Below are 22774 nucleotides of genomic sequence, written 5' to 3'. Positions count from 1 at the left end.
ACACCTCATGAATGGTTATATCTTTTTAAAAAATAAACTAGCTTTACTTTTTTTCTGATCAGCTTTGTATTCCTACATGAAAACTGCATTTTCAAAACACTGTTTCTGGTAGTTGGAAAACTAGTTATTGGGCATGATTATAAACACAGGCAGAAAAACTTGTGGGTGTATGTGAGAGACACCAAACAACCCTCTCCTGAGATTCACTGTCAGACTTTTTTCAAGCTATTTTTCTTAAGCCTTTCTGCAGTCACAGTTTCGATGGCCTGGAGTAAGGTGAGAGGGCATTGCTCTTCTGCAATTGCACCATCTAATTAGGAGTGTATGCATGACACTGGATAGTGTTGATGACACTAAACAGGCCCTTTGCAACCACTCCGATCCTGGTAAACCCAGATATGCACCTGCATATCGAGAATATTATACACCAGTTGTAAAGACACTTCTGACCGCATCCACAATATACAGATGTTTACAGGAGAGGTATCAGAAAAAAGTACTAATATTTGCTAGAAATATGTATATGTGCACATTAATTCAGTTTTAGGACAGGTCTGTTAGCAGACTGATTTTTTTCTCAACTGAAACAGCTGAATGGAATGGATTGTACTGTCTTTGGGGTCACCAGCCTACTGTTTTTTATGAAAGTGATGCTGTAATGGGTGTCCAGGGAGAGACTGACTTGTGAAGAGGCTGAATGGTTGCAAACTGCTTTGGGACTGGTAGGGAAAAGCTCCCCTTGATACCCTAGAGAGGAGTACTTGAAAGGTCACATTTGAGAAAAGAAATGTTTGAGCATTGTTCTGCATATAGTAGCAACACAGAAATCTGCAAACTGCAGATCAGCAGTATATTTTCACGTGGAGAATACTACTAGACATTAAACTGAAGCAGTTAATTACAGTTGTTATTAATTATTGCGGGTGTACAAGGGACTACAGGAAGGAATAAGGTTGTCGGAAAGCATCCTTCAATATTATGCAAGGTCCCAAGCTGAAGAGCAACAGGCTAATTCTTCAAACAAGCGTGGTGTGAAGGGATTCAGTTGTATGTGTCATCCTCTGCGTCTGGGCAGTTATTGGGCATGATTATAAATACAAGCAGAAAAACTTGTGAGTGTATGTGAGAGACACCAAACAGCCCTCTCTTGAGATTCGTTTTCAGTCTTTTATTGTACTGGCTCAGAATTAGAAGGCTTCAGAGTTTGCCCAAAATAATTACTGTATAAGTGAATTCGGGAACCCCGTTTGATCCTTTGGCTTCTGTGCAGAGAAACATGAGTGCGAATACACTTGCCAAAGCACTTAGTTTAAAAAAAAAAAAACCAACAACAAAAAAACTTGTCAAAACAGATCTCGCAGCTCTTTTTACCCCGCTAGAAGGCTGGGTTTTTTCGTTAGTCCCGCTGTACTCCTCGAGCAGCACAGGCTATTTGCAGATGGGAAAGAAAAAAAAAAAAAGAAAAAGTGATATTTCCTTTCATCGGGTTTTATTTTCACGGTTTTAGCTTCATTGCGCGTTCCCCGCTGGTGTTTTGGGAGCGGCCCGCTCTCACCTCGCCGTCCCGCCGCCGCGTCCCTCTTCACCCTCTCAAATAAATAACCCCCGGCTCCCCGCAGCTGGGGAAGCTCTCCCTGCCTCTCATCCTTTCTCCCTTGTTACTGGACACCTCCTAATACTCTTTTTTTTTTTTTTTTTTTCCTTCTTCGGGCGGGGGAGCCGGCTGGGCTGGAGCTAAGGGCGAAGGTAAATCTCCCGCCGACGGCGCGGGCACGGGCAGGCTGTGGGCGCCCCGCCGCTCCCCTCGGCCCCCCGCGCTCTGGCTTTCCTCGCCCTGAAGCACTGTGTACACAAAGGGCTCGCTTCTGCCTCGCAATTAGGTAACCGAGATTTATTTACTTTTGCTCTTTCTCCCGTCCCTACACGTATTTAGTGTTTGTAGCTCCTGTCAGCTTTGGGGTTGCTTCCCCCCCCCCCTCCCCGCCCCGACACACACACCCTCCTGAAGAAGTTATTTATTTGTATTTCTCCGGAGGCAGTTTTAAATGAAATGTCCGTGTCAGGGAGGACTCCGTCCAGCCTGACTCCTAAAATAAGCAGGCGGCTCTCGGCCGCCCCGCCGCTCCGGCCGCGGCGTGCGGGTGGCGGAGCGGGTTTTAATGAGCTGTCGGGGCAGATGAGGGCTCCGGCCGCGCTCCTCACCCCGCCTCGGCGGGGCTGGGGCTCCCCGCGGCTCTGGGGGGTGCCCGAGGAGCCCCAGTTGGGTGGGCGGCTTCTTCCCAGCACGTCGGGGCGGGGGGGGGGGGAGCACGCTGAGCCCAGCCTCAGTACATCCCCTCAGAAAAAACCCAAACCAAACCCAAACCCACCAGGGTATTGTTGGAGAAGGAGGATTTCCCCGTGTTGAAGGGGCTGAGGCGGGGTGGGGTGACCCGGAGCGGCGGGGACAGTGCTTGGCACCGGCGGGTCCTGCGCGGCTTTCCCGCAGCGCCTTATATGGCGGAGGGTGGGGGGCCGCCCCGGGCACGGCTGCGAGGCGCCGGGCCCGAGCGTGGGAGAGCGTGTGCGTGGGGGAAGCTGCTGCCTGTTACACGCCGTTGTGTGTCATTCTAGGTGACAGAGGGAGCGGCTACCGGAGGAGTCGGGGGATCTCAGAGGAGAGCTCATCCCGCCAGCAGGGAGAGTAATGGCATCCCTCCCGGCCACGAAAGGTAAATCTGATTTGGCCACTCTAGGGTTTTTTTGGTGGTGGTGGTTTGGGGTTTTTGTTGGGGGGGGTGTGGGGGGGGTGTTTTTTCTTCTCTTTTTCCCTCCTCTCGGCGTTTTCTGACTAGCGGGGACGTACCGGGGGCGAGGCGGCTGTGGCACCCCGGGGAGCGCCGCGGTCCCGTCCCCCGGCAGCTGTCCGTCCCACGCTGGGCGGCGGGCACGGCCGGCTCCGCGCCGGCGGGGGAAGCAGCGGAGAGGTGAAGGGCTTCGTCCCGCAGGCGCTGCCTCCTCTCCCCGGCGGCCCCTCCGCCTCCTTCCGCGCAGCTTCGCCCCGGCCCCGCGGCCGCTGAGCGCCGGCGGAGCTGCCGGCGGGGGGAGCGCTGCCCGCCCGCGGGGCTTCTTTGCTGCCGGCCGCTGCAGGCGATGCCCGGGGAGAAGGCACTTCTCCTCAGCAGCTCCTCGCGTTTCTTCCGTGAAGAAGCGGAGGGGCCGGGGGAGGTGGGAGTAAAGCCGAGGGTTTGTCTATTTTGCATGAAAAGGGTGAAAAATAAGAACTGCGCGGAGCGGCCACCTGCTCGGCGGCTGCCCCGCGCCCTGCCCGGCGCGGAGAGCCCGGCCCGGGCCCCCCACGCCCACCGGCCCCGAGCGGGGCGGGCGGCGGCTTTTATCGTCCATAAACAGTAAACCGGTAACAGGATCAGGAAAGGAGGCATTAGACAAAACAGCGCTCAGGCCCCGCACGCGTAAAAGCGTGCTCTCAAAAGACGCTCTCGGCCGAGGCGAGCCGCAGTAAAGGTTTTATTGGTAACCGAGAAGCGCCTCGCACCCGCAGGTGTGGCATTAATGACCGCTTGCTTCAGTGGGTAGAAATTACCCGGCCTGGCTTGTGGACGAGACCCACCGGGCAAAGGGCACTGAGCGGTAATAACAAGTACTTACCGAAGGAGTTACTGCCAAATGAATGCCGGGATGTAGGCTTGGATTTGCCGGATAAACTGCTCAGTAACTATGAAAGCAGCCCAATAACTTTTATAGAGGAAAGAAAAATATTTAAAGTCAGTAACTTCTCTAGTAGCTGAAAATTAACTTCTGACAACAAACGGGATTTTCCCTCCTCGTTGAATCAAAGAAACTTCTATACTTAAATTTCACCCTGAAAGATCTACTATTTAAAAAATAACAGCACCCCGCAGGGCAATTTTTCAGCTTTAGAAGAACCTTTTAAACCAAAGCAGCCCAGAGCGCTGCCTGTGGGCGGACGCGTACACCCGCAGTATTTTTGTTAGGATTTTCGCCTGCGCAGGGAGCACAGAAATGTTATTCTCCCCTGAAGATCCTGAAGTTCTTCCTGCAAGATTTTCTTTTTGATCTGTTTGTTGGCAAACGAAGTAATTAGCAAAAGGAATTACCCGCTCTGGCGCTGTGCCTTCAGGTAGCAGAGGCGTTCCAGCTGTAGACTTCGCATTTTCTGAATCTCTGCGGCTCATCTTCCTCCTCCATCAGCACCGGACCTTTCAGGGGTTTTAAAATTTGAGTTTTCGTTCGGTGTTCCTCGGTTGTGAGGGGGTGGGTGATGTCGCCGTCTCTGCCCATTTAATATTTTACAAACCCATTTTAAAGACCGGTTCCAGCGACTTTGCCTGCCCGGGCCGAGGCGTGTGGCCGAGGGGCAGCGCTGGCGGCAGCCCCGGCCCGGCCCCCGCCGGCCCGGCCCCCGCCGCCCCAGCCCCGGGGCTGGGATTCACTGGGGCTCGCTGCCGGGGGAATCGGATCGGGCATCAATAAGCGCAGCTCCCGCGGGCTTTGGGAAGGCTCCTTTCTTTTGTCACTGAAAATCTACCCCGCGAATTTCCCCAGGTGAGCCCCTATGTATTAATGGTGTCTTTAATGTCAACGTTAGTTTAAAAGAAAAAAAAAAAAAAGAAAAAGGAGAGCGAAGGCGCTACTGACTAATTAACCTTTGAATTTTTGCCTTTTCTCGGACGTGGTTTTAAGGTCTCTAATTTTATCCGTGCAAATGAAAACAGTGAAGATTGACGTACTGATTCATAAACACGCATAAACGAACACATAGCTATAGTGTCCGTGTGCGCGTATACTTATAAGCAGTTTTGTCACTTGTTCAGAGCACTTTCCTTGAAAAAGAAAAGAGGCTGAAGAAATGGTTATCCCTTCGTCACATTAAAATCCGTCTGTTATTTTTAAATGTTTAAATCCTTTCGTCAGGATTATGGCTTTATTCCAAATGATGAAATATAGAGATTTTGCTTGTCACGGGAAAAAAACCCCAACCAACCAACCAACAAACCCCCAAAACATTTTCTCCACCTTCCCACCTCCAAAACGACAACAAAACGCCAGAGCATCCGAGCGGTTTTGGTTTTTTATTTTGCTTTCATTATTCAACGCTGAGACTTAACAAACGATTACAGGTTAGAAAACACGTTTGAAAACAGTAGGGTCACGTTACGACAAAGGCCTGGCCAGCATTAATCTGGTGTTTGGAAAACAGTTGACAGTTGCGAGGGTTCCACACCCCCCGCCCCTTTGCTTCCACCTCCTTTAAAAATAACCCCCTGCAAAAAGAAATCACAAACCCCACCTGGGTTTCTCTCGGTAGAGTCCCCTCTCCCTTTCCACTTGCAAGCAGCACGAAGGGGTAAATTGAAAGATCATTTAATTATTTTCATTCTAATCGCTTTAATCCCCCTTATACTAGGAGCAAATGATGATAATGGGATCCACATGGAAAAGAACCCCCGGGGGGGTGGGGGGTGTTAGGGCAGGGGGATCCTCCCGGCCCTGCGCCCTGGCAGGTGGAGCCCGGCGCCGGCGGGGATGGGGGCTTGAAAATAAAGCAAGCATTGGTGTAAGGCTCCCTAAACTGTGGGCAGCTTATTTTTTTTTTTTATTTTATCATTTTATTTTTGCTCCGAGTGACGCGGCTGTGAAGTCACCCGGTCGTCACCCTGTGGTGACAAGGGGACCCCCCTGAAACAGGGGAGGAAAGACCAAGGCCCCGCTCTCGCCCCCGCCCCGCCGCCGCCCCGGAGCCGGAGCAAGGACAAGCTGATTAATTTTCTCGGGTCGCCCCCGCAGTCCCCGAGGGCCGCTTCGCTTTGCCGCGATCCGCGGCCGGCGACCGCGCAAATCTCTCCGGCTGCGGGGGCTCCGCTGAAGCCCGGCGGGGGGGGGGGGGGGGAGGAGGAGGAGGAGGAGGAAGGGCAGCTCATCGGCGGTATTAGTTATAACCGCCGCCGAAATAATACTCCCGTCTGAGGCTGCAGGAATAGAGCCAACAGCGAGATCACCGGTCGCTTGGTTTCCTTCGGGTGTTTGCAGATCTGTACAAATACGGGACCTGCCGGTTTTTATAAACATCTTTTGGGACACAGTCAATCAATCACACTGGCAAGCAGGCAGACCAGGAGCCTAGGATATATACAAGGCATAAATATATACATATAAACCCTGTCAACTTTGTAGTATTTACACTTTTTTTTTTTTTTTTCCCTCTATAAGCCTTTCTAAGAGAAACTGTATCTAGAAAGATGCCAACAAAGTCAGGAAATCACAGTGAAAAAGTAGGAGGTATTGTTAGGAAAGTTATGTTATGTTGTATATTTTAGTACCAGCAAGGGAAATGTTAGAAACGAGAAAGAAAAAAAGTGTCTAAGCAAGTTGAAGACTTTAAAAAAATCCTATTATACTTACAGTCACGGACACAATTTCGAGAATACGTACTAAAAAAACCATGAAACCTGGTCATTTTAAAATACCATGCAATAGATATATCTGGAAAAGATATGAGTTTACCAGATTTTCTAGTCAGCAAAGTATTCTTTATGTTGCAGTCATTTCTAGTCTTTAATTTGAAACGTATTTGTATCCAGGGATAGGTCCTTGCAAATGCACTGTATTTTTATTTTTTTTAAATGATCTTTTGATAATAAGAGCTCTGCACATCACAGAGTTTGTGTCCTCTCTTTCTGACACCGAGTCTTCTGCTTGCAGAAGGATGTGTGTGAACAGGGAATCCGTAGCACGAAGAGCACAACAGATCTGAAGCATCCCAGTAATGCAGGGAGAATAATTACATATCGAGGTAGGAGAAAATCAAGTTTTAGGACTTAAAAGAGAAGGGCAGATTCTGAGCTTGTGTAAATTAGGAGTTTCACTGAAACAGAGGGGTGGCTGCTGCTGCAGAAATGGTGGCTTCTTGTTCTTATGTTGCCATGATCCAAACCTGTGGCCCCTTCTTCTGGATAAGAGACCATCAAGGAAAGCCCTGGGCTGCTTTGGCCTGATGGGGGAATGATGCTCAGAGAGCAGAAGCTCTGCTTTGGCAGAGAGTATCAAGGGGAGCTCTTCCCAGCTGGTGAAACCTGCCAAACAAGCTTGTAAAATTGGGGACCAGAGTGTTGGTTTTGCTCAGGAAAGACCTTGTGACCGCTTTGCCTCTATGGAGCCATTGTCAAGCATATTTTTCTTTTGTTGCAGTTACTGCATTTGCTGTGGAAGTTTTCCTATCAAGAATAAACTTGATATTAAACTCAGTTTCACTCTATGACTGTTGTCTGTTAAAACAAATCATGTAAGGAGTCTGAGCCAAATACACCCATGTCAGGGGAGCAGTTTTTGGTGCTGCCCTTCCAAGCTGGCTGGCTCTTACAGACAAAAATAGCATGGAAAGTTGGTTTCATTTGCTTCTCAGAAACTTAAAAGCACGTGTTTAAAGATGTGTAACGTCAGCAGAATAGGGATTGAGTTATTCATCTGTTTACATCTAAGACACCCCCCCCCCCCCGCAAGGACTTGTGTTTAAAATGGATTGGGTCACTCGCTTAAAGGCCGTTTTCGTTTTTATAGAACAATTTGTACTTATCACCATGTGAGAGCTTCATCAGTCAAAGCTTTATTCTTGTGAACCTGACGCATTATTTTCCATGGCAATGTATTATGGAGTCCTTTCGCACAAACTTTTCTTGATCTGTGGTAGGTAAGACTGACACAATGAGGGATAAAAGCATTATTTGACAATTTCCGGTTAAAATAGTACACAAAATAAATAGCAATAATTAAAATCGTACATGAAATAAATAACAATAATTAAAGCAGTAGGTGAAGATTCTGTAAATATTTAATAACTTTGATGTAAGTGATATTTTTTGTAAGCACGGTCACACCAATTCCATGTTCTAAACTTCTGGGGTGGTAACTGTAAGGTGACTCTCTTCTGTGCTCAGGTATCAGTGGATCAGTTTGGGCTCACGTGAAGTTCACAATCTTTATTCACAGAAATTCTTGGCAACCACAGGAATGGTATTTTAATGTTATGGAAAAACTGTGAAAGGTCACACTTTTTTTTTTACCCTCAAATATTCACAGTCAGTCTTTTTTTTTTTTTTCCCCTCAAGATAAATGATTGTTAAGACTGATATAAACAAGATTTTTTGGAAATGAAGAAAGCGAGAAAGGAGGAAAGGGGGAGAGAAGTATACAATACACATACCTGACAGTATAAAAACCCCACCCACCCAACCTGGCTTTCTTCAGCCTTTGAGCATACCTTCTAAACTTCGTGATACGGCAAGCAACAAATCTCTTCCTGGAAGACCTTACTTCTAAAGACAATGCTACTGACTCACCAAAGGCTGTTTGTGAGAAGTGCCAGCCAGAGCAGCCAGATCACTATTCATCAGCCACACAAATTCTCCTTTGCTAGATTACGTGGTACACCTGTACTCTGAGAACTGGCTGCAAAGGGGGTGAAACCAAAAGGGCACTTTAATCACCACTTGAGAAAATTAGATTATAGTTTACTAAAACTGAGACACCTTTTCTTTTAGACCAATAACCTGCTATGACTGTACAGGTGGGACTCTGCTATTTATTTTACAGATCTCCTGTGTATCATGGGCATTGAATTTAACTATTTCTCTTTTCTCTGAGGTTAAATGCTTTTTGGCTAAAGCTTGACTGGTATTAAGTAACAGTATTACTTGCACTACTTGTAGTAAGCCTAAAGCCTCCAGAGAGTCAACCTGCTTTTGTTTCTCTTCTTTATTCAGAATAGGTTATCCAAAAAGATTGGAGAATACTACTACGTCACAATTGATAACACAGTGACATTTATCAGCTTAAACAGTGTGCTGAGAGCATGGGTCTGTCGGAAGGTGAGGCATTAAAGATGCTGCTAAGCTTTTGCTTCTTCCAAACCATAATGACATCCTGACTCTACTCCCGTGAGTTACTGATTTGCTTCTGACAGTGCTGGGGCCAGAATTTTACTAGGGTGTATCTTGTTGGGTGTGTTGTAAGGGTAATGCCGAGAAGCCTCTCCAAGCGTTATCTCATATTCTATGTAAAATTCCGATTAGTTCAAGTACGTGGTGAACAACTTCTAAAATAAAGATCGTTAATCAGCATTTGTGGAATTAATTTGAGGACAATTTTGGAATAATTATGAGATTGAAGTTATTGACATAAAGCTGTATGACTGGCAACATGGGCTTCCTTTTCTGTTTCTTTTGTAGAATAGAACAACTGTCTGTACTTAAAAAACATCGACACTCACTGAGAGTGCATCTTAACTGCTGATTGCTTTTGTTTCTGTTATTTAACCAGTGTTAAGAAATTAGAGAGAACACTTTATACTTTAAAAATAACAAGATTACACACAGCCTGTTTACTAATTTGGGGGGAAGAGCAAGACGACTGCTCAGCCTCGCTGGGGACAGCTGTGGAGAGGAGCAGGCTTGCTGGACAGGGCAGGAAGGCTGTTACCTTACCACAGGGAAGAGGGAGGATGAGGCATGAATACAGCTGGGACCAGGTATCCTCTCACAGAAACCACTGATCTCACCTCTTCAAAACTTCTGTCTTGATCTGCATTAAAACTAACAAAATTTTAGTTTTAATGAAACCTTTAATGAAAAGTCTTATCGAAGAAAATATCTTCCTTTGGCTTTCCTCCCCTTTTACTAATTTGTGTCTTTAGATCCAGACCATAAAGCTTGATTTATGTGTAAAAATTTAACTTAATATTACTAAATATTACTCATTTAAAAGAATTCTCAATACATTTCAGGGGCTTTATGATTTTAAATAAAATCTGCTTTATATAGGAAGTCAGCACAATGTCTGTTTATGTACCATTTAAATCTTCAAATTAGGCCTTTAAATGCTGTGATTTTCAGTACATGTTATGCAGCACAATGTACACTGTGAACACTTAATACCAAGAAAAGGAAACAATATTTTTAAAAAGCTGAAAAAATGTTTTAACAAAAGCTGATTACTAAGCATATGGCTTCTGAATTTTATTACATATCTAAATCTTATATATAGGGAAAAAAGATTCAAGCATTTTTTATCGTATTTTTACTGTGATAGATGAATGTTGTGTATCTACTGTAAATTTTGCTGCTATGCCAGGGGAAAGAAAAACCAGCAAAACTACCTTTTGCTAGTACAAATCAGAAATGGTACTGTCAGACTTTAGACAGCATGGAACCGTAACAAAAATACATGTACTGATATAAATTCCTAAGTGGAATATAGAAATAAGAAGTTACATTTAATGTGACAAAATGCAGGATCTTAATTGTCACTAGGAAGCACACAGAGAGATGCACTTCTCTAGCACTTCTAAAGCAGTTCTGTGATTTCCTTGCTTGCTTTCTCATGCAGGTGATTAATGCTGCAGAAGGCAAGTAAGCTCAAGAAGTTCTCCAGTTATAAAAATATATTTCAATTCAATTGTGTTACATGTAATTTTGACAATTAGTCTGAATTCTGGATGTGAAGACAGGGAAAACAGCAGTTGTGAAAATACTTTTTTTAACACATAAGAAATAGCTAAGATAAAAATCATGCAAAGAATACCTGTGGCATCAAGCCCCATAAGGAGTATGTTCTGGTTGGTGCAGCAGAGCAGTACTAAGTCTTTTTCATCATCTGCATCTCTGTGAAGCCTCACGGGATGTTTGGCCTGATGAGTTAGTGGATAGAACTGACGTAGAAAAGGGTCCACAGGAGTGAATGGAAGGTCAGTTTGTTGATACAGGGTTACGTGACTGCAGAAAGACTTGTGTGGCACAAGTGGACATATGTTTTCTTGGAAGGGGAAGGCTGCTTTTGAAATTAAGGTCGTCTTTTCAGTTTTTGTGTATTTCATGTGTAAGGAGAACCCAATGCTCAAGCTGTAGCCCAACAGAATAAATTTCCACAAGGAAAGCAAAAAAGACAAATCGTAAATAATTTTCAATATCTACCTTACATTTCAAAAGAATTGCTCATGGTTACATACGAAAAGTCTTGCGAACTTGTTAGGTTTTGGCTATTAGCATAGGTGTGCACACAGATGCATCTGCCTTGAGTCGAACAGAGCGTTCCTTGCCACTCGGCAGCCTGTTCGCGTGCGCAGGGCTCGCAGGATGAGATCCTCCTAACGGAATACAGCGAAAAATGAGACAGGTTGCACAGACTGGTCTTTCTCCAGAAAAACTTACCTGAACAAGCTTTGATGTTTTTTTTTTTGGTTTTTTTTTTTTCCTTCTAAAGAATTTCTTGTCTGCATGGATTAGAGGATTTTTCATAAGGTTAATAATATAGGCTATGCCTGCTCTGAAAACTTAAGCTTATACTGGTATCCACTGTCAGAACCAGGCTATTGAAATAACGAATGAGGTTCACTTCCTCAGAATGTGTAAATGTCCCAACTTAAAGAGTTAAACTTTCAACAGCTGAAAGACAATACCATTGACATGTACCTGGCACTAGTTACTCAGGTTTATTTTTTCCTGGAAAGCTGTTTTGGGCGACAGAGTGGCGTCCGGGTTTCCCAGGTTGTTGTGCTGACAAACTGCAGTGGTGGTAAAGGCAGGGAGTCTGACAAAATCTCATTAATCATTTTAAATTAAATCCAACATTCCTCTCCAACACTGCCAAGAAGAAAGCTAACTTTTACAAATGAATACTCTCTCTGAAAAGAACTGGTATCCTGACCACGTTGCTTTCACATAAATATGCTTGATTTCCGTCATGTACACACACTCAATAAGTAGTATTTTTAAGCTTAAAAAATAATGCATTTGTTGGATTGCTAGAAATCCAAAAAGTGCTTTTTGCTAGTTTTCTGCATTAGGTGCTGTGAGTGAACCACATATCTGAAAATTAGAGCCTCTTCATTCTTTCAATGAATTGTAGTTTTTTTTTGCTTTTTAAAATGATAAAGCAAACACAGAAAATTCCTTTTTAATGCAAGAAAATTTCACATAGGGAGTGGAAGTATTCTGTGTAAATATTTTCTAATCCAACTCTTCTCTAAGCTTGTTTATATGAATAAGAAAGGAAAACTGCAAATTTACTAACATCATTGTCAGCAAAAACACTGAAGTGACGAAGGAGCAATGTGATCTCTGAAGCTTTTTACACACACGTTCATTTCTGTAACTAATCCTAGCTATCTGGTTATGATTTAATTACACACATTGTATGGTAAATCTTAACTTTTAACATCTGATAAATAATATTAGAAGATCACATAAAATTTTATCTTACTAAAATCACTATTATATGCAGATTATAACAGTTTGCATATTATTTCTCTTTAAGGCAAAATGAAACCATAATGTGCCTATGGGAGACACAGGAAATCCTTTAAGTCTGTCCTTTGTCCATTTTAATAGTGCTTTGGAGATTAGAGTGGTAGATTTTACAATGGCAGAGAACAAGTCATCAGCCTTAATGTTTATTAGTTTTGATACTTACATGAAATATGTGGAAAGAAAAAAAATCCCAATCCAATATAAGGCAAGTAAACCTGCCTTTTCTAAATACTTAAAATTGTTATTTTGACATTTTAACATGATCAAGTAGGTATACCTCAATTTTGCTTAAGTACTTAAAATAATTTAATACTTGTTTTCTAAAAACACAACTATAAAAATATCAGATTGCACAATGGCAACCTTACGCAGAGAACAAAACTATTACTACTTCAAAAAAGAGCAAGTCCTGTTGATAAATTTATGTCAAGAACATTAATAAACTGTAGTATACTGAAGAGGAAATAGTAACATTTATTTGCCCAGCTAGACAGTTTATTTTCCTAGATCGGTATTTTGAAACTGTTTATAACTTTTCTTTTTCTGGTGTGAGGGGTGGGAAGGAAAGTTTGAAGAGAACAAACTGAATTTTTTTTTCCTGAATGTGAATTTCTTGTCCACTTCAAAATTGACAAACATGTCTCTCACTTACAATTGTTTGGGCTTTTGTACGTTGAAGCAGCTTTGATTTATTTTAAAAAGCCAAAGCTGTATAAATCTGTTGTTTAGAGTATGAATGGAAAGTATTCAAGACAGAGTTTTGAGAAAATGTAGAATATCAGACACTGTCTATAACTAAACCACGTGAATATGTAATATACACCATATTCCTTCAATAAATGCAATGAGAGCCTCAGAATTTAATACAGGCAAAAATGAGCTGTATTATGTGAGACTTTGCACGGACAGAGGTACACTCATTTCCCCTGCGTGAACAAAGAACAGTTGTCCTTCTATCACATCTGTGTACACTGAAGTTAGCAAAACTTCAGAAATGGCCATTCAGAACACGACTTCAGCGTCTTTTAGGGCCAGAACAACGAGTGTTTGCAGGGGGACGGGCTGCAGGCTCATTTCTTCCTTCAGTGCTGCGTGCAGTTAGCGTGAAGGCAACATCACATGGCCAAAGTTCAAAGGACATGCAATGGTGGAATCACAACAGCTCGGGAATCACTTCGCAGTTATGAGTATGATCACGCTCAGGTAATTAGGCTTGGGATCCTCTAAGTCTCCTGAAGGGCTCGACCAAGTAGCTATTTCCACATCACATCCTTTAGTGACACCTGGATCAATGAAGTATCTATCACCATTTTCTTTAGCATGTATGTGGAGACATCAATAGTGCATTCAAGAAGACACTGCCCAAACCTTAGTTTTTAGAAGGCTTCTGGAGGATGACTAAGAGGATTCAGACTTTTATCTTCCTCACTTTGTAAGAATATTGTTACACCTGCTTAATTTTTTTTTTCTTTTAAGACAGAAAATTGCCTAACTTCATGAAAAGTATAGATTCTTAAAACGCAAAAAATTACTTCTCTGCCACTCTGGAGAAAGACTCAAACTTCCATAGAAAAAAGGACAGAAGAAACGTCTCTCATCATTTTTTGTTTCTGGGTTACCTCTAAGGGAATTCACGCTTGGCATGTTGTGCTTGCTGTTTTCTGTTCCACTCTTGAGTTAGTAACATCATGTACAGCAGGAGTTGGGCGCTAACCATCTAACACTGTTCAAAATCCTATTGTGAAGATCAGATGCTGTTATCTGTATGTGATTAGGGTTTTGTTTTGTTTTTTTTTCTTTTCCCCTGGACTTGTGTCTGATGGAAATTTTAACCATATCATCCTGTTTCTAATTTATCTTCTTGGTTGTTACACCGGCCTTGAAGCTTTCGAAACCTTGTTAATAGATGTACTCATCTATTCCAGAAAAAACATGTTCTGTCTGCCTGGAGGCTTTGTTCTGTATCTGTTTGAGGATGGGAACTGAGGATAACTGGAAATTAAGAGAAATGCAGATCAACAATTTGTACTCTCTTATCAGTGCAAAATCAAAACCAGTATCACTAATGTCAACATAAATACCAGTCAGAAGAGAGTTAGGCCTCACTCTGCACGTGTGGTTTGAGAAGCAAACATTTCCTGATAAGATTAGTTGTAATTTCAAAATTCACTGAATTCTTCTTTTTAAGTGTGTAACTTCTGAGGACTGTTTTCTAGAAAGCCATATTCTGCAGTCTTCATGTAAGATCACTTTAAGGAGCACAGAGACATCCTTTATTGTTGGTTTTACAGATTATGTTAAAAGTTTTCCAATTTTTTTTTTTTTTTAAACAGGACCAGATACCTGTGCCTTAAACAAAGCTCCCCAACGTACCATATACTCTTGCTTTGTGTTTGAGACTAATTGACCACTGCAGAATGCATCTTTGGGCCTTCTGAAATATATGAAATGACACAGGGTGAAGTGATGAGAAGTTACCCTGAGAGAGGGGAGCGATATTGTAAAACCTGTCTGGAAGATAGCTGCAATAGTGCTGGCTCCTGGCTTTGGCTGTGTATGCTACACAAATACAAACGGCATTTACACTTGATTAAAGGGTAACGTAATTAAAAAAATACAACTTTTTCGGGGTGCATTTTTGTCTGTGGACCAGAGCTATAAACAAAATGTACTAAACACTTGAAACAGCAGCAGTAGCTACATTTTTTCTCCCTGTCCTTTATGTAGCCCTTATGTGGACTGTCATTGTCATCACTCTTCTCGTATCGAAGACAAATGTAACACCCTCTCGGTGCCAAATGGAAAGCAGCAGTGTGGGCAAAGTGTGTGCCTATGAAGAGTATGACCTGCATGCAATTCCTGGTTCTGCCATAGGCTTCCTACATAAAAAAACAGATTAATCTGTAAAACAGAACTAAGAATATCTTCCTGCCTCACCTCATGGTGTGGTAGGGAAAAAGGATACAGCTACTTGTTACCATGATGAATCCAGATGCTAGTGATAGCTAATATTATGTAAACAAACATAACCAGGAACAGCTCTGATTTCAACTCCATGTTATGTCAATTTAAGCAAAGCACTGCTCTATGAGTTATCTGAACAAAAACCAGGCAAATCCTCATTCAATTCCCGCACATGCATGGCAGTTGCACGGCTAATATTCCACACACTTCAGAAAATGTAAGACACAACCTGAGTGAAACCATTTTGAAGTATTTTCATAAATCTAGAACTATTTAAAATCTAGCTACATGACAGATTTAGAAAGAGTAATTCAGTATCTGAGTCTGAAACGGCTCTCCAATCCTGCACGGTCACTGCTCTAATCTTGCACAGTCAGTTTTTAACAGCTCTAGCAATGAGTCATCTGGTATATATTTGCCTCGGCATTTCCATCATTGACACTTCTAGACCGAGGGAAGCAGTTGAAAGCAGCAACATGTTAGCCGCCCCTACCACTTTCCCTGTTAAGATTTTTCCTTGCTTACCGTGCTGAATAGATGACTGTAGTTGTCCTATGTCCCCAATAACTAGTGTCTGCAATATGGGTTAGCTCTCTCTATGTGAACTGCATGATTTCCCTAGGCTATCCCTGCATGACATCAGGGTTCATCTAAAATAGAGGTTGTAATCTTTAAAATTGAGTGAATAGCAGACTGGCAACATGCTAATTCAAGTCAGTCAACACAGTATTAAATATCAGCTTAGACATTTTACAAGTATTCTGTCATCTCCTAGAATAAACTTTTTTGTAGTATTCAGACCAATGTTTTTCTAACTTATGTATCTGAGGTAGTCAGCATTGTAAAAAAATGCAAAAGAAAGAAGTACAACACTATTTGTAAGAGATAAAAGGAGAAATTTTAGTTAAAATATTTTACAATAAAATAATTATGATTATAAATCTCTTTAGTTAAATATATACACATTACATGGTATTCTAAAAAGAATGAACTTATTAAAGTTTCAAGCAGATCTAATGCACAAATTCACCACTTTGTCAGCTTAGACTGTAATGTCAGTTTAACATTCGTAAATGGCTGTGTCAGACTAATGGCATTGTTTTGTGCAAAACTAAAAAAATTATGAAAAACAGATCTTCAAATCCTTCCGTTCCCATGGTAAATAGATAGAAAAGGTAGTTTACACATACACACACTTACACACACAAACTTTGATTGCATACAGAGGTTAGAATGACCAGCACTAAAATAACCCCCATCTCTACAAAATAATTAATTTCTTGAATTCATGTAGTTTTTGAAAATTACAAATTTTAAGTGCTAGCAAATTGTGCTTTTAGGCAGCCACATGGCCAATAAGGTAGATGTTGTCATAAAGGTGCCCTACAAAATCTTCACTAATATTCTGTGCAGCTCGTCGTGTATTTCGGATGAATTCCCTCTTTGACATTTTGTTCTTCACATGAGGGCTTGTTAGATCAATGGAAAGTAGAATCAAAGAGTAACACAGTACATAAACTGCATCTAGACAAGAGAGAATAAATAAAAAAATTTCAAAATGGAAACTGTGATCATTAAAAATATTGTTCCCCGTCCAAGAACCTTACTGTCTTCATCATCTGGGCTTATAATTATATATGTAACAACTCAAAAGGGTATCCCAGTGAAATAAAATTTAATATAGCAATTTTCAAAGTAATAATGTCAGCACATCGCCAAGTGAGTACTTACAAATCTCTTAATATTTCTACATTATTCAAAAGTCGCTAAGGGCTTTATGCACGTTCATTTAAACAGATTCTTGAAGTTTTTGTAAACTAAGGCCAACATCCGGCTAAAGCTTCTCTTTAAATATGTAGAGCAGTCCCACTGCTGAAAACTGGCTCCCCCCCAGCCAATTAGAAATGCTTGTTAACTAGAATGAGGCCCAAAATTCCCCTCTCATTTCTGTAGGACTATCCACAAGGTAAAATGTTAAGTATATAAGTCTTTGCAAGAGGGAACTTAGAGATAGTACAGAGCTTAAGCACAGACAAAAGTGAAGGAAAGATAATATGAAAATAAAACCCACTTATCAGCTAAGTCTAAGAGAAGAATCTATATGTTATTTTGGTTTTTTTTTAACCCGAGTAGATGATGACTGTATACTGAACCCTCCCAAGCCATGTTGTACTTTCAGAAATATTTGTTTAGGTGCTGATTTTAAAACTATCATAAACAGTAGCATCATCCAGAAATACAAAGACTGATCCACTGAATCAAAGCTCTTTTTCGCTTACCAGGGCTAAGGCCAAGCTCTCTCATCAAATCAGGGTTACAAGCGCAGAATCTGTGAGAGAACTTTGTTATGAGAGTCTCAAGGTACTCCCCACGCTCCTCAGGAGCATGAATGTGTCTGAAGAACTCTCTCAGTGCATTTGGCAAGAACTGATTTCTGAAGTTGTGCAGCGTCACAAGGTCATCCAAAACATCTCGCCTGGTAGAATAAAACCCCACATAATTAGAGAAGTTTCCTTCAACTGTTTAAATATGAAAATGTAGGTTTTAAAAATAAAAATGAAAGATTTAGAATAGTTTATAAGCTTTGTTTTTTGCTGAAAGACAAAGAAAATTATCACTAACAGCACAAAGATAGTATAAACACATCCTTCAGACACTTACAATAGTAGCCAAATACTATAAAAATATACATTAATCAGAATTCTAGTTTCTTTATATGCATATTCATTCATAGTCTACATAGAGGCTTCGCTTCCTTGAAACTGTCTGACAAAGCCATTAAAAAAGACAGTAAAGGGAATACATTCATGTGTGTCACACATTTTGGTGCCTAAGTAGAAGCTGTTACAGGAGTATCTTGTTAAAACCAGGCTTAAGTCAGATAAAATTTGCTCACAAAACCCCTTTAAAGTCTAAGTCCATCAGGGTGCGATGCTCTCAAGCGTCTTCCGCTGAACATGGAAACATCTGAAAGGATTCAGACTAGCCTACATGAACAGATGTGCAAAAGACATCTGAAGGAAATTTGGAAGCAAATTTGAAATGAACCAAAGAATATTCTCATATGTTTCTCCTTTCTATTAAACATTTCACTACTAAGAGGGGAGTTTCAACATTTAGAAACCTAGTTTTTATTTTTAGCGCCTGATTACGCTCTGTTTACAAAGGGAAGATGAATGGCAGTAGGGGTTGCTAATATTAACTTGCAATCTCATCTGTTAAATGGTTTTGTATTTTTTCTATTGCCAAAAAAAAATTGATAATCTGAGGTTTTACAGCACAGGACTGTCAGTGGTGATAACACTACAGAATGACTCCTTTTACTCCTTTAGTGGTACAAGCTGAGGAGGATGAGAAGCAGGAGAGGATTCCTGCTAGAAGCGCTGCTGTCCCTCTGCTCTTCCTATTTAGGTCCAGTTATTATTCTCCTCCTCTTTCAACTTCGCTTGAACGTGTTGGTGCTCCTCTTTCCTGATACTGCACTACCCCAACCTGAAGGTGTCCTGGAGGGCAAGAGAAAGCATTGTGGAGGTAGAAGAGCATGCTACAGCAGGGAAAGTGTTCCCTACTGCAGCTCATGCTGTCTCCAAGAGGATGCTCTATTGCATTGGGGAGGTGGGTGTGACTTCATTTGAGATGTATCAGACAACCAAATAATGGTTAGATGATTCAACATTAGTTAAAAAACTATCATCATGTGGTAAAGTGATAACTGCTTTTTCTGATTAACATCCTCACTAGATAGAAAAAAAAAGAAACCTCAAGTCAAAAAAAGCAGCAAAATATCTATAAAATCCGAGTGTCATACAGCACAAAGATTATCCTGTGCACTTTAAATGCTCATTATAACTTCAAAACAATTTATGCTCAGAACTGCAAAAATGCAGAAAAAGCACAGGATGTGAGATTTACTAGTTATAGGTGGTATTTTCAGGGGTTCTTATGAAGCATTACAGTTGCATAAATACTTGAACTGAATAACTGTTCAGATTTAGCAGCAGCATTACTTAGTTGCTTTTTCTTGCATTTTCACATCTTTAAAATTACATCAATACAAGCAAAATATTGTTGAATGGTGCTGTACATTGAAAATTAATAGAAAATGTCTCAAGAGAAATTCAAATTACCTTTCATCAAGGTAGATTCTCAGCTTCTTCCAATTTAGTGTTCTCGTGCAAAAGATAAACTTAGCTATTTCTTTCGGCGAATCGTCTAGTATGCCCTTGGACATAAAATAGTTGACTCCCTGAGATAAAAAACACGTATGTGTAAATATGTTTAATCCTCATGTGTTTAGGAACAAGTATTGTACTTGGCAATGTAGGAACACAATCCTACTAATTAGTTGGTTTGTTTTTCAGAATGATTCCTCTTCCTCTAAATCACATTTCAACATGCACAATACACTCTAAAATTATAAATCAAATGCAAAGAAACAGTTTATTGTTATGGTTGAGATTTTACATATACTCACAGTAGGAAATTTAAAATTATGAACCCCATAATGAGCATGATGGTTCTTTAATAATATCTTTACAAGTGTAGACTAGTATTTTGGTTTTCATACTTTTAAAATCGTATTTAAAATGCTGTGGGGACCATAACTTTTAATTTCATAACTTTTGTAAATAAGAAAATCTTAGCCATAATGTGTTTAGTCTTTAATATCTTTCATTAAAACATTAATGTTCTCACATGTATATGATGTGTCACATTCAAATAGATGCATTAAATGCATTTGTTTAAATGTGCAATAATGCAAATAAACACAAGCACGCTGATTTCAAAGCATAGGTAAATATCAACATATATAAATATGCATACACATAAATAAGAACACTGTGCCTAACATAAAAAAAAAAATTAAAAAGATAGAAAAATTGTGTATATTTTATATTCATATTATGATTTCCAGAATTTTCCACACTTGGCCAAGCACACATTTCTTATAGAATTCACATGCCAAATTTCATTTAAAAATATTTCAGTGATATTCTGGATTCTTTCTGTTCATTGCAATATTCCAAAGCATAAAACTATTTTCCTTATGATCTCAGAAATCAAAACCAACCTAATGGATTTTAAAAATGTTCACATTTTTCAACAACACAAATCTAAACCTGAGAATAACTAACAAACCAGTTTCAATTCAATTTGGCACAGGCTGGGAGTGGTTCTGAGCATTTGTTACAAAGTGTTACAATACTTAGGTACAGTATCTTTTGACTATACCATAATGTTGAAATAATGTAAAATGTGTAGGACAGTGCATTTCTGCATAGGATAATGTACCAAGGCCACAACCTAAATCACCTTTAAAATACTTCTGAAATCTTTTTCATAAATCTTCTGACATCAGACTTCACAATATTTTGTGAGTCTGCCCTTTTAGTTTACATTACATCTATAAAGATGTAGGGGCAACCTGTCATTCAGAGTATAAACTAACTTCCCAGTGCTCTTCAATTCTGCTTAAAAAAAGAAATAAAGGACTGCATGCAGGTTTGGAAAGTTGTTTTATGAAGTGGATTAGTAAAGCAAAGTCTCAGTTGCATCAAGCAAAAAACCAAATTAGAATATATGCTGAAGATATCGATAAGACAAGTGAAAAGCCAACAAACACCTGTAATATTATCTAGCTCATTTTACCAGTCCATAATTTTTGCTTATATATTTATAGAAAATAGCAGTTTAACAGCTTATTTTTTTTGTTAAAAGAATGTTTCACAAAATAAATAAAAATATAAAGGTTTTATACAGGTAAGACAAAAAAAATCCTAGCAATTTTAGGCCTTGATTTTAAGAAGAATCTTTATTTAGGACTGTCATGAAACATGTATTGCACTATAAGCTTGCATTTAAGTCCAAATTAGTTCATATTAAAGTTTGTTCGTAATATGGATGGACAACATAAGGTTAAGTACTTTCTTGAATTAGAGCTAAATAGGAAACTAAAAATGGGAGATCAAAAAGAACATCAACTGCATATTAATTCCTCAAGTATTCTGGCAATTTATACAAGACTAGCAGCAGAACATCTCCTTTACATATATCCTGACTTAATGAGACTTATCCATTTGCTTCAGTAATAAGTATTTGCTTAAGGTACTACAAACTGAAGCCTGGCGAGGAAGTCTCAGTGGTATTCCTGCTGCAATTATTTAACAAACACTTCTGCAACATATCCAGAAAATACCTGGCAAGTCATAGATGAGACAGGATGAAAATAACACCTTTAAGACAGACAAGGGGTTGGTTTCCCTGTGACAGTAAATGCCATAAGCAGTTTCTTTCATGCACTAGATTTCAACTCAAGGTAGGATCTTCACCTGATATGCTACCAAGTCTGCAAAACATTTTTACTCCCTGTCTCTAATTCCTTCTCTCTCCTCCCCTACACATAATGCTTGGCAATATCTTTTTCTGTGAATGCAGTCTCATTATTCATTTTCCTCATCTCCTTCACAAATAAACAGGGTATAAATAAAATACACTTCAGCACGTCATCGTTTTTAGTTGCTTTTTACTTCTTCCTAAGCAACCACAAATACTTTGCAACAATAGAAACCTGATTTCTCTTTAAAGTTCTTAAATTTTGGCTCACAGCAAATGAAATTTATTTACAAGATTTACAGCATGTCATCGAATCTGCTTTTTGTAACACTGTAAACACTGCCTGGAATTCCTCTCCGAACGCACACTTCAAATAAATCACTTTTGGTAGCTAAAATGGTCACTTGTGGCAGGTATACTAGCTGAAATAAGTAGTTCTACACACTATTAAAATCTATGCTAAGATTATTTATCAGTCATCTGGCGATTCTCTTAGGAAACATTTGACTGAAGTGAGGTAGGCAAATCTCTGCCACTATCTACCAGGTGCGAAATGGTCTTTTTAATGCTTAGGAAACACACGGTATGTTATTCTAATTCTGATTTAGTGGAAGAGTAGTTAGGTGAACAGTACAACAGCCAAGATTTCCAGTAGCTCTGTGTCTGCCTAACTTATGTGAGGAGCCTGCTTGTCACCCTTATGTTCTTAGCATTAGGGAACTAGGACAGATGCCTTAAAGATACCTTGCCTTTGTGGCAAGAATGTTACCACTGAATTTCAGACAGCTCTGGATAAAATCTTAATGTATGAAAGTGTTGATTTAAATTATATATACAAATAACAATCATAACCATAGACTAATAGTAACAACAAAAGCCATTCGTTGTATTTCAATATGTTATTTTTTACAGTTACTCCTTTTTTACCAGTCGCATGATGCTTGTTTTACCAACCTATTCTATTACAGCACTGACACTCTTAGCTTGCTTTGTACCTGTTTCCAAGAGCCTTTCCATTCATTTATACCCACACAGGATATGTAAAATCAAAAAGTTTTCTTTTTCAGTATTGGTTTCATTTCTGCATTGATTTTCTTCTCTGCTAAGAGTACTTTCAGAACAGCTCAGTACCGCAGTCAACATTAAAACGTTTGTAA

The 22774-nt window shown here is 40.4% G+C and overlaps 1 protein-coding gene and 1 long non-coding RNA gene across 13 annotated transcripts in view; one reads left to right on the top strand and one right to left on the bottom strand.

The window, feature by feature from the left end:
* The first annotated feature begins 1726 nt into the window (after positions 1–1726).
* LOC148051420 (uncharacterized) lies at positions 1727–19364 on the top strand. 5 transcript variants are annotated; one of them, XR_015699534.1, is made up of 6 exons: positions 1727–1880; positions 2614–2711; positions 6724–6814; positions 7579–7704; positions 8781–8885; positions 14654–14944. It is a non-coding gene; the product is annotated as an uncharacterized LOC148051420 (long non-coding RNA). The 5 variants fall into 5 exon arrangements; XR_015699533.1 differs by having other exon boundaries at positions 7579–7708; XR_015699531.1 differs by lacking the exons at positions 6724–6814; positions 7579–7704 and adding an exon at positions 18617–19364 and having other exon boundaries at positions 14654–14917.
* Positions 7715–22774, bottom strand: part of FBXO8 (F-box protein 8) — a 27419-nt gene continuing 12359 nt past the window's right edge. For 4 of the 8 annotated variants that reach the window (XM_087735792.1, XM_087735788.1, XM_087735793.1 and 1 more), the window contains exons 4-6: positions 19412–19530; positions 17564–17760; positions 15091–16808 (exon numbers count right to left, since the gene is read on the bottom strand). In XM_087735792.1, coding sequence (XP_087591918.1) covers positions 16621–16808; positions 17564–17760; positions 19412–19530 — 504 coding nt within the window. In that variant the 3' untranslated portion in view covers positions 15091–16620. The other 4 variants (XR_015699528.1, XR_015699529.1, XM_087735790.1 and 1 more) reach the window with 4 other exon arrangements.

This window comes from Nipponia nippon, unplaced genomic scaffold, assembly GCF_047370975.1.
Source record: "Nipponia nippon isolate SJK-2023a ecotype South Korea unplaced genomic scaffold, ASM4737097v1 scaffold_6, whole genome shotgun sequence".
Taxonomy (NCBI): domain Eukaryota; kingdom Metazoa; phylum Chordata; class Aves; order Pelecaniformes; family Threskiornithidae; genus Nipponia; species Nipponia nippon.
The sequence above is the reverse complement of the archived record's forward strand: the minus strand, read 5'-3'. Positions and strand labels throughout refer to the sequence as shown.